Below are 12,455 nucleotides of genomic sequence, written 5' to 3'. Positions count from 1 at the left end.
CACCAGTAAAAGAACCCCAGAAAATTCCCAACTGATTAGACTAAGTCCAAAACAAAGCTCTTCACCATAAATTTACCATTTTTTCAGACAAATTCTTATGAGTGACTAAATTTGCAAAGTGGCAAACTCACACTAGGCCTTTCTGTACAAATAAATAAGATAAAAAATGCTGAAAAATTCGAACACTGCACCTACCTTGACTGCGTCCCAGTGGTTACTCATAAAAATGGATCCAGTACTCTGACAAGTTCACTGAAAGTGTTGTCTTCAGTAGCTAAAGAGAGCACTTGCTTTTCTTGTGTTGATTAGCCTCAAGCAATTGGGAAAATAGCTAAAAGCTGAGAAAGGCAAATTAGAGAGGTTTTAAATGATACAGGTGAGCAAAGTCCTGAAACACGTTTTTCCAATTACCACAAATTTACCAGAAAACGTACTTTTCCACAGCTGTGGGCAGAATATAATTCCTGTGTGATGGTCCTTGATAGAAAGTTACTGTGGTCAACAAGTTTGGGAGATACTGATTATCCTCTGTTGCTTTGATGATTCTCAACATGCATTTATTTGCACTTTTTAGATGACAGTAGTCTCTTTTTTGCCCCAGAACTCCTCTTTTGCTCCTGGATCCACACAGCCCTTTCACTGGGCAAAGTACCGTTCCTCCTGAGATAAGAATGAAAGCTCCCATCTTCTTACATGGCCCTGCTTCCTTGGCCAGAGTGATTGGTTGAGTGATGGAAACATTCTCCAAACTAGTTCAATCAAAGAAGCCACTAACTCAGCCACAGTTATTGGTCTGGGGATAGGTGTGTGACCTGATGTTTGCAAAGCAGAGCCTTTCCTTAAGAATTTTTCATTCGTGTTGGGGTAAAACGATAGCCCAGTATGTTTGTTCTTAAGAATACGTGATGTGAGCTAGGAGCTCATATCTCTCTTGAGAGAAGTCAGTCTGAGAATGTGAGGCAACAGGCCGGGCGCGGTGGCTCACGCCTGTAATCCCAGCATTTTGGGAGGCCGAGGCGGGCGGATCACGAGGTCAGGAGTTGAGACCATCCTGGCTAGCACAGTGAAACCCCATCTCTACTAAAAATACAAAAATTAGCCGGGCATGGTGGCGGGCGCCTGTAGTCCCAGCTACTCGGGAGGCTGAGGCAGGAGAATGGCGTGAACCCAGGAGGCAGAGCTTTCAGTTAGCCGAGATCGCGCCACTGCACTGCAGCCTGGGCGACTGAGTGAGACTCCATCTCAAAAAAAAAAAAAAAAAAAAAAAAAATGTGAGGCAAATTGTAAAAGAACATGAGGTGAAAGCCAGAGACTTGGAAGATGCAGGCATTCAATTATCTGCTCCAGTGTGCCTGTACAACATCAGCTGTTAGGTTGGGGTTCTGTTTCTTAAAACCAAAGATCCCTGACTACCATACTACACAAACACTGGAGCTGGAAGCTAGACTCTTACAGAAAAACTCAGTATGCCCAGCTTATGCTATTGTTTGCTTTATTTTATTCAACTACTTTTCCAGAAATACAGTGCAGGTCTAGAACAAGAAATAAACTTCATGAAATGTAGTAGGAATTGCTACCATTTACTGGGAGTTATCTGTTAATCATGCATTTCTGAAATGCTTTACATAAAGCAGTTGTTTTCAAACCGTGATAAGCAGAGTCCCACATGTTCCATGGGGTGATAGAGTTGGGGGAAGTACAGGTGCCAGCATGAAAATAGAGAAGACAAAAATCTGGTGGTTTCCTGCTCCTAAACCCATCTTTGAGTAAAGCATCCCCCTTTCACCCAGTTCAATAATGGATTTCCACATATAATTACTTCTGAAGAAAGGTTATGCTACCTCTCTAGATAGATAGATAGATAGATAGATAGATAGATAGATAGATAGATGCCATGAGACATATTATTATCCCTATTTTATAGTTGAAGGAAAAAGGTTTAAATTTTTTAAATTTTTTCAAATTAAAAAAATTAAAGAACATGCTCAAGATTACCCAGATTATGCAGCCGGTAAAAGGCAGAGGTAGAGTTTGAACTTTGCTTTGCCTGTTTCCAGAACGTCTGACTCAGCTGCCATGTGATACTGTTCCCAATATATCCTTGTGGCTCCTACTAGGACAGGCACTCATTGCTTGCTTTATTTTATTTTTTTATTTTTTTGAGACGGAGTCTCGCTCTGTCGCCCTGGCTGGAGTGCAGTGGCGCCATCTCCGCTCACTGCAAGCTCCGCCTCCCGGGTTCACGCCATTCTCCTGCCTCAGCCTCCCGAGTAGCTGGGACTATAGGTGCCTACCACCAAGCCCGGCTACTTTTTTGTATTTTTAGTAGAAACGGGGTTTCACCGTGTTAGCCAGGATGGTCTCGAACTCCTGACCTTGTGATCCACCCGCCTGGGCCTCCCAAAGTGCTGGGATTACAGGCGTGAGCCACCGCGCCCGGCCTCATTGCTTGCTTTATTGATACTCATATTAGCCAGCTTGTCCTGTTAAAATTTAAATAGCCAAAGATCAAACAGAAACCTGTAGTCTGACAAAGCCAGGGTTATTGACTGGATGTAGCAAGGAAACACACACCAGAGCAATCATGGAATACCATGCAGGTGCGAAGGAGAAGTGTCTTATGTAAGGTTTGAGTTCCTGCTGAAGAATTCTGAGGAGGGTGGAAATAAACTGGCAGTCAGATCTGGATTAGTTCTGTTTCTGAGGTGGGAATAGGAGAAGCAGGAATTAACTAGAGCTGGGGCTGTCATGAGGGGAGTGCAGTCCAGCAATTGGGTATTCCCACTAATAGGTGGGACAAGAAGAGCAGAGCGGGGGCATCATTGGTAACAGCACCATCCACTTGGTGAGGAGGTCATGATGGCATTCTACAGCAGCTCTGTGATCTTGGTAGTGTTTCCTGTAAACTTTACAGTTGGCATTATCCATGTCTGTCATACGAATCTGAATAAAGGTTTTGTTATTTTTCTGCCTCAGCTGATTTTCACTCTAATCATAGGGATGTTTTTACTCTTTCAGTTCTCAAACGTGCTGTCCCAGCAGGAGTTTTATTGAACTCAACAATTTTCAACGCAAGCATCCATTCATGTGTACCTAATATACCTCATATATATTAGGCACACCTCTAGGCAGTGGGGAATCAACCATCTAATAAAAACACTTTCTTCCATATGGCCAGGGCCATTAATAGACCTTGGAAGAATAAAAAATAATGTCGGACCAGGACTAGTTGGAGGACTCCTGGACTGAGTAGTAAAATCAATGCCTTCTGATATTATATTATGAATTTTTAATATCATCTCTTTAATAGGAAAAAACTATTTTCTGAGGAAAAGTAATCATAGGAAGGTATAACCCCTTTCTTTGTCCAGGTTCCTAGAAGTTAGAGAGATTATGCAATATAGAATAAAATAAAAAGAAATATCAGGGTTCCCACTGAATGTCACAGTGGTTTCCTCTAACCATCTTCTTCCTTAGACCCCCTGTGCTCTGTAATAAGAAAAAATTCAGGGCCTACAATGGAGGCATAACTCAATCATTTAACATTATAGGTTGAGTACTTTCTATGCACTAGGCTTGGTATTAGCCAACACAGCTAAAACATGGTTTGGATATCATCTCCGTATTGAAGTTGTTCATAATATAGAGATATTAGCAGTTGTGGTCACAAAATGTGACACCACAAAGAGAAAATTCTAAATGTTATGGCATCGTCAGCAATAGGCAAGCAGTAGAAACAAAGACTGCATCACAGTGTCCAGATTGAAGAATCAGAAAGGAAGTTTGTATTAAAAACCAAGTAGAGCAGTTTTCTACTTATCAGAAAGCCTGCAGTACTGCTCAACTTTTAATTGAAATGTCTGTTTTCAGCATCACTCTCCATATAGCGGGAATTCTCCCTGAAGGAAGTATGAAATCAAAGTTTAGATTTAAAAAAAAATCAAGAATTCCCATGGAAGAGATATAGTACTCCAAATTGGTTTTACATTTCTTCTGATAGAGAAAAATTATTCACAAGATCAATGATTTGTTCAGGTTTAACATTCATCAGCTATGTGAAAAGCAAAATATGTGTTTACTATATAACACATAAGTAGCAGAATTATGATTGATAGCAGTATTCTGATATATATGTTGTTAGATTCAAAACCAATATATATTGAAAAACTCCTCAAGAATATATGTCATTTAAAATGACATTAGATAGTACTTCAATTCGGTCTCTAATTTCTGTTTGGAATGTGGGATAGAAGTAAAGATGAAGACCAAAATTACATAAGCTTGAACCATTAGAGAAATTAAATATAACACACGTAAACATGGAGAGTTTATTTCAAATATCCTGATGTCAAAGCCACAAATTATGAAATTGTATTTGGTTTTCATACTAATACCAAAACATCAAGATGGCATCCACAATTCACTAAATTTCTTTCGAGCAGCCACAGTTTGTACTTTGCCAACCCACATATTCAGCCAAGTACATAAACGTGTCCCCATCATAGATGTAATTTGTGGTCAAAAGACAGAGCATTGTGGAGACCGTGCAGTCATCCTCAGACAAAAAAAGGCTTCAGGACGGATCATTTACACTGGGTCAAGCATTGAAGTTTAAAGGTTTTACTGTGTGATTGAGGTTTATTATTGGGCATCTTATCAGAATAAAATAATGTGTGGTCTGTGGCATATTTTAAAAAATATGTAGAAAAGTAGAAGGTAAAAAAAATTACAAGAATACAAAGATCTCTTTGAAACAGTTTATGTGTTAGCTTTTTTCCATATGACATTTATTATTTTCCTTCTGTGCCCTTGCCTTGACACATTAAGTGCAGAGCGCAGTGTCCTTCTGCATTTCTAAAACCAGTCCCTTGCTAAAGCTATCTGCAAGAACACGGCAGAGAGGTCAAAAGTGCATGGCCTTTGCAGCTGGACAAATTTGAATTCTAATCCCTTCTCTGCCCTCTAGTGACTATTGGACTTGAGCAACTCATTTTACCTGACTCAGTTACAAAATATATAAAATTGGGGTAAAAAGACCTACCATTGTAGGTTGTTGTAGTCATGTCATAATCTACATAACGAGCCAACATAGTCTTGTAGCTGGCTGTAGGGCAGTAAGTAGCATCTCTCAAAGTAATGATAAGTTTACTATTGTTATTGATAGTGTCCTTAGGAGCTCTGCTACTTGAGGGCTGTTTATATTCCCCTTGTTATCTGCCCTCACTTTTGACCCTCACTTTCCTGGTCATTTCTAAGAACTACTTTATCTGTATCCGGTAAAGCTTTCCCTCTTATGTTTCCAGGCAGCTCCAAAAGCCCCAGGCAGGGCAATGTTGAAGACAAGCAAGCAGACAGACACTATTATCTTCCATCTTATAGGGAACATGAATGTGCTTTTAATGACCAGAGATTCAGGAGAAATGCACTAAATCTCCCTGAATATAAAAGGACCATGCCAAAGAATGAGCTGTTTATGGTCACTTTTAATATGATAGATAATAATAATTTATTTGGTGGTTTCAAATTTAGAGAGTAAACTTCCAAAAATTAATGAAAACTGTTATATTAGTAAGCCATTGACTACATTTTTTAGGTCTTCACTCATTCTAGCAGCATGTTCATTGAAGATAGTGCCAGCTGGGCATGGTGGCTCATGCCTGTAATCCCAGCACTTTGGGAGACTGAGGCAGGAAGATCACATGGGCCCAGTAGTTTGAGGCTGCAGTCAGCTATGACTGAACCACTGCACTCCAGCCTGAGCAATAGAACAAGACCTTGTCTCTTAAAAAATAATAATTTATTTATTTAAAAAGAAGATAGTGCCTAATAGTTGTGGACATTGGGAAGAAAGAGTATGACTTTTTGGTCCTACTTTATAACAGTTTCTCAAAAATTCTCATGTCAGCAGGACACGGACCCATAAACTTACTTGATTACAGGAGTAGCCCTTCTAAGTGTCACCCAAGATGTAAAATAAGTCCATAGCATATTATAATACATCATTTCAATTTTTAATTCACAGTGTAATATCTCAGGGCAATTGTTCTTTAGATAAAAATTGAATGAGATTATTTAATATCAGAAATACATTACTTAAGTCATTCTGTATAAATGTATAAATGTCTTAAAACCATTGGGATGTGAAATTATGCAAGATTTACCTAGCATACCTATGTTGTCATTATCTCAGGAAAAATTATTAGTATTTTTACTGTATCTCTTTTTTTAAATTTTATTATTATTATACTTTAAGTTTTAGGGTACATGTGCACAATGCGCAGGTTAGTTACATATATATACATGTGCCATGCTGGTGTGCTGCACCCATTAACTCATCATTTAGCATTAGGTATATCTCCTAATGCTATCCCTCCCCACTCCCCCCACCCCACAACTTTATCTTATTTTTTAAAGCTTACTTTTTTAATGCATGTATATATGTTTCTTGACATTTTGCCTTCTGGTAGGAATTTGGGACTGCTGGATCATAGGGACAGCATACACATTTGTGATCATATTATTTTAAATGATTAATTTAATCATGTTGTGTAAACAGTTCACATGGTCTCACACAGAAAATCTTTGATCAAAAGCTTTTGTTTTTCTTAAATCATGTAAGAATAAGAGACTCTGTTTTGTAAAAGGACCCATTTGTTTTCCAGGGCTATGCAATCTTGCCTTAGCCAAAGCAGACTAAATGAGCAATAGTGACATGTATCAGTGAAATAATATGCACACTTTTGGTTTACCTTGCAGGTGCACCCACCCTATCGCCAAGTCTTCTCGGCTTACTGCTGCCTGCCTTTGGCATCCTTGTCTACTTGGAATTCTGAATGTGTTGTGACAGCTGCTGTTCCCATCCCAGCTCAGAAGACACCCTTCAACCCTGGGATGACCACAATTCCTTCCAATTTCTGCGGCTCCATCCTAAGCCAAATAAATTATACTTTAACAAACAATTCAACTGATTTACAACACACATGATGACTGAGGCATTCAGGAACCCCTTCATCCAAAAGAATAAACTTTTAAATGGATATAAATGATTTTTAACTCGTTCCAATATGCCTTATAAACCACTTAACCTGATTCTGTGACAGTTGCATGATTTAACCCAATGGGACAAGTTTCAGTGTTCAATTCAATACTATAGGCTGTAGAGTGAAAGTCAAATCACCATATACAGGTGCTTTAAATTTAATAACAAGTTGTGAAATATAATAGAGATTGAAATGTTGGTTGTATGTGGTAAATGTAAGAGTAATATAGTCTCTTGTACTTTCTTCACTGTTTTGCATACTGCATATTATTGAATGGCCCCTATCATTCATGACATCTTGAGTTTTCTTGAAAAGACAATAGAGTGTAACAAATATTTTGTCAGAAATCCCATTATCAAATCATGAGTTGAAAGATTTTGACTATTGAAAACCAAATTCTAGAACTTACTATCAGTATTCTTATTTTCAAAGGAAATAATTTTCTAAATATTTGATTTTCAGAATCAGTTTTTTAATAGTAAAGTTAACATACCATATAGATTTTTTTTACTTTTATATTCTACTCTGAAGTTATTTTATGCTTTTCTTATCAATTTCAAATCTCAAAAATCACAGCTCTTATCTAGAGTATCATAATATTTCTATACTTGTTCATATGTGAAGTGACAAATGTTGAAAAGTAGAGTGCTTCCTTTTTTATTGAGATGTGACTGTCTTTACACGGTTAGGAATAAGTGACAGTTAAGTGAATATCACAATTACTAGTATCTTGGTTTTTCTGCTTCATTCCTAAGTATTACGTTTCTTTATTGCAGATGTCAGATCAAAAAGTCACCTGTAGGTTGAAAAAGCTACCGTATTCCATTTTGTAAAAATAATAATAATAATAATAATAATAATTAGTTTTAAGCTCATTTCCCACGTCAATGCAATACTGAAAACTGGCTAAAAATACCAAATCAATATATTGCTAATGGTACTTTGAAGAGTATGCAAAACTGGAAGGCCAGGAGGAGGCAAATAATATGTCTTTCCGATGGTGTCTCCCAAGTGTTGGTGCTTTGGGTTTTTATAAGTTGTGAAAAGGAAGATGCACATTTCTTCATTCTCCATGGTGTGCATGGAAATGTGTTTGAGTGTGGATGTAAAAGAAATCAAGTAATAAAGAATTAGCTGGCTCGTGAAATAGTGCAGTGTTGGATGCTTCAAGAGGTATAATCCTATTTTATTAGCACAAACTTGCTAGCTAATTAGAGTTTATCTTTTTAGAAAGGACACCGTATAGGTTCGTAAAAAATATTTACAGGAAGCAAAATAGATCTATTACTACTTTACCGACTTTACCCCCTTTCTTTAATTTGTATAATTTTTGTACTATATATCGATGTGTAAATGTTTAGAGCCTTCATTATGAAAATATCAATAAATATTTCATTAGTTTACATTTAACTCTTTGTTATAAAATGAAACTTTTAAAAATAAGTGAAATGGATGATTTCCCAGTGGAAGTATGTCAACAGTCTTAAGATCATTGCCAGATTTCATAAAATATTTAAGTATTTGAAAAAGAAACAAAATGTCTTCATACTTTAGGGAAACAAATACCCTGTATACCTTCTGTACAAATGTTTGTGTTTTCATTGTTACACTTTGAGGTTTTACTTTTGCAATGTGATTTTTATATAATCAACAACTAAATCTTTTGCCAAATGCATGCTTGCCTTTTATTTTCTAATATATGATAATAATGAGCAAAACTGGTTAGATTTTGCATGAAATGGTTCTGAAAGGTAAGAGGAAAACAGACTTTGGAGGTTGTTTAGTTTTGAATTTCTGACAGAGATAAGGTAGTTTAAAATCTCTCGTACACTGATAACTCAAGCTTTTCATTTTCTCATACAGTTGTACAGATTTAACTGGGACCATCAGTTTTAAACTGTTGTCAAGCTAACTAATAATCATCTGCTTTAAGACGCAAGATTCTGAATTAAACTTTATATAGGTATAGATACATCTGTTGTTTCTTTGTATTTCAGGAAAGGTGATAGTAGTTTTATTTGATACTGATAAATATTGAATTGATTTTTTAGTTATTTTTTATCATTTTTTCAATGGAGTAGTATAGGACTGTGCTTTGTCCTTTTTATGAATGAAAAAATTAGTATAAAGTAATAAATGTCTTATGTTACCCAAGAAATAACAACTGTCCTTTCAATTTACCTCAAGTTTAAATTTTTTAGAAGGTTTTCATTACAAGTTCGATAGCAGGGAATAAATATTCTGGTTAAGCAACAGTTCAGTATTTGAAGTACTACAAAAAGTACACACATAGAAACACACACAGAGTCATTATTACATTGAAATAAGATCACCTGGTAAATAACTTCAACCCATGAAGATGTCAGTGAATATCATTCAATGTAAAGTGAAACACTAAAGCAAGCTGCTAGATGCTAAGAAAATGAGACTTTGTAACCCTGAATGGGCGAGTCTGGAATAGAGGTATCTGCATAATGGCATGAATCTATAGGAGGAGTCTGCTACAGGTAAAGCTTCTGAGTCCTGAGACAGGCTGGGCCCAGAAAACTGCATCCCACGGCTGCCTGTGTCCTGCCTTCCCATTTTCTCCTGTGTTCTGATTGTGGTTTCACATTGGAATTCTCATCTCCCTTTCCTGTTTCATGAAGCTTGCTTCACCCTGGATTCTGGTTTTCGTTTTTGGACGTTGTCTCTGTTTCTAGACCTTAAGTATTAGATTACTTCCCTTCTAATATTTTGTATTTGGTATTTGACCTTCAACTGACCCCAGCTCAGATTCTCCAGGCTTTGGGAGATCAAAGCTTCTTTCTGCGAGAGTGTGTTCCATGTTGATGATTCTCAAACCTGGTTGCCCGTCACGATCACCTGGAGAATTAGAAAAATTAAAATGAATTCCCTGGACCCCAGTCCAGATTTACCAAATCAGAATCTGGGAGTGAGCTATATTTTGGAGGGAATGTTCAGTACTATCTGACAGGGAGTTGGGTTTGAGGTTTTCATGATCACTGCAGGCTAGATTAACTGATAGTGTCAACTGAAAGAAGAATATATTTCAATAGCATGTCTACATAACTTAATATCTCTTCAGAAAAAAAAAAGAATCCATAAACTTTGCTTGCTTAAAATGCTGATTTGTTTATAATTATTCTTATCTTTTGTTCTACATCTTAATATCAAAATACAATACACTTTTTGTCTGGCAAAAATATCCCCTACCTTGTTTGTATCCAGACTGCAGACAAAAATGCACCTCAGAAGATTTCTTCTCTAAAGGAATGTGGACTTTTTCTTTTTCCTTCATGATACTTGGAAAATGAATTACATTTTAATACTTAATTTCCTGAGTCTATCATCTTCTGGAGGTTGCTAATAAAAAAATGATGAAAGCCTCCCCCAAACTTCAGAATAGACACATGATGACTTTGAATGAATTGACTTGTAAACTAGTTTATAGGTTTCACCATTGCTCATCCTGTTTTAAAACCAAGTTTCACTTTTCCATTACTAGAAATAAGTCTGATACCTGGGGTAATTATATCAGTTCCTACAATGTCATTACTAATTTTGCTCTTTAATTCAGTCAGGCTCATCTTAAAGCACAACCGTGAAGTTAATCCTTTTTCATTCAGGATCATTTTCTTTGACACATGCTGCCTTGAAAGCAAAGTCAAATATCTTAATCTTTTCTTGCATTTGTTTCCCAGAACTGCAGTAAAAATTAGCACAAACCAAGGGGCTTACAACATAACTTATTTTCTCACAGTTCTTGGAGCTGTAAGTCTAAAATGAAGGTGTCAGCCTGCCTTCTGGAGGCTCTGAGGGAGAATCTGTTCCACACCCCTCTTTCGTAGCTTTTCATGGTTGCAGGCAGTGCTTGGTATTCCTTAGCTTGCAGCTGCAACACTCTAATCTCTACCTCTTGTCATATGGCATATTCCCTGTGTGTCTTGGTGTCCGCATTTCTCTCTTTTATCAGGACACCAGTCACTGGATTATGGACCACCTTAATATCCAGCATGACCTCAATTTAATTACATATGCAAAGACCCTATTTCTAAATAAGGTCACATTCACAGGTACTGAGTGGACATATATTTTGTCTCAACCTAGTAGTTCTCATTTCCTCTTTTTAAAACCTGATATGCATCACTCACACTAATGTGGATATGACTGAAATGCTGCTCTAAGCATCTTTTCAGAAAGCATTTATGTTGATAATTTACAACAATATGGATGAAACTCAAAAGCATTATGCTAATTGAAAAGAAGCCAGATTCAAAATGCTGCGTGATGCCATTTATAGAACATTCTGGAACAGTCAGAATGCTCGTGGTTGCAAGGAGTTGAGAGGAGGTGGAGGGTCTGACTGCGCAGAAGCAGCATGAGGGAACTCTTAGGGGCAGTAGAACTGGTTGTGGTGACTCAAATCTATGCATTTGTCAAAACTCACAAAATTGCCCATCAAAAGGGTGAGATTTACAGTGTGTACATTAAAACAACTTTTTAAAAAATGAAATTTTGAAAAGATCATGACCATTGGACAGATCTGTGATAATATTTTAATGCTACCTGTTATTACCTGTAAGATCTTGGAGAAGAAATGTAACCTTCTGAGGTTCAGTTTCCTCTTCTGTAAAATCGGGATAATACTTCTCCGTTGTTCAGAATTCTTTTAGTTGCAAATGACAGACACTCAACTCCAATAGCTTTAATAAAAAAAAAAAGAGAGTCTATTGGCTCAAATAATGTAGTCTCTAAGATGGAATAGATGTAAGGGCTTTAGTAATGTTCTCAGGGTTTCTCTTCATCAGTGGATTCAACATCTCTGGCAGGCTATCTTTTTGTGGGAGGAATCCGGGGTGCTGACAGTTCCAAACCTACATCCTCCTGATCAATGGCCCAAAAGTATTACAGCCTCTCTCATTCTGACTCAGCATACATAGCAAATCTCAGTGAAGACTCAGATTATCCCCAGGAATTTGGTATATTTTATTTGCCATTTTGGATATCCTGTCCACCCTTCTGAGTAGTCAAAATGTGGCACAAACATTGTAATAGAAATACCCACCAGCCAGGAGTGGTGGCTCATGTCTGTAATCCCAGCACTTTGGGAGGCTGAGGAGGGTGGATCACCTGAGGTCAGGAGTTTGAGACCAGCCTGCCCAACATGGTGAAACCCCACCACTACTAGAAATACAAAAAAATCAGCTGGTGTGGTGGTGTGTGCCTGTAATTCCAGATACTCAGGAGGCTGAGGCAGAAGAATTGCTTGAACCCCGAGGGCAGAGGTTGCAGTGAGTCGACATCGTGCCACCACTGCAGTCCCGCCTGGGTGACAGAGTGAGACTCTGTCTCAAAAAAGAAAGAAAGAGAGAAAAGAGAGAAAAGAAAAAGAAAGAAAGACAAAGAAAGAAA

General features: G+C 37.5%; 1 protein-coding gene across 7 annotated transcripts in view; it reads left to right on the top strand.

Moving 5' to 3' along the window:
- CNTN1 (contactin 1) overlaps positions 1–9,204 on the top strand; it is a 384,511-nt gene extending 375,307 nt beyond the window's left edge. For all 7 annotated transcript variants that reach the window (XM_003825727.4, XM_055095741.2, XM_055095740.2 and 4 more), the window contains one exon: positions 6,757–9,204. In XM_003825727.4, coding sequence (XP_003825775.3) covers positions 6,757–6,833 — 77 coding nt within the window. In that variant the 3' untranslated portion in view covers positions 6,834–9,204. The remainder of the gene's footprint in view (positions 1–6,756) is intronic.
- The last annotated feature ends 3,251 nt before the right edge of the window (positions 9,205–12,455 follow it).

This window comes from Pan paniscus, chromosome 10 (genome assembly GCF_029289425.2).
Source record: "Pan paniscus chromosome 10, NHGRI_mPanPan1-v2.0_pri, whole genome shotgun sequence".
In the NCBI taxonomy this organism is placed as follows: domain Eukaryota; kingdom Metazoa; phylum Chordata; class Mammalia; order Primates; family Hominidae; genus Pan; species Pan paniscus.
The sequence above is the reverse complement of the archived record's forward strand: the minus strand, read 5'-3'. Positions and strand labels throughout refer to the sequence as shown.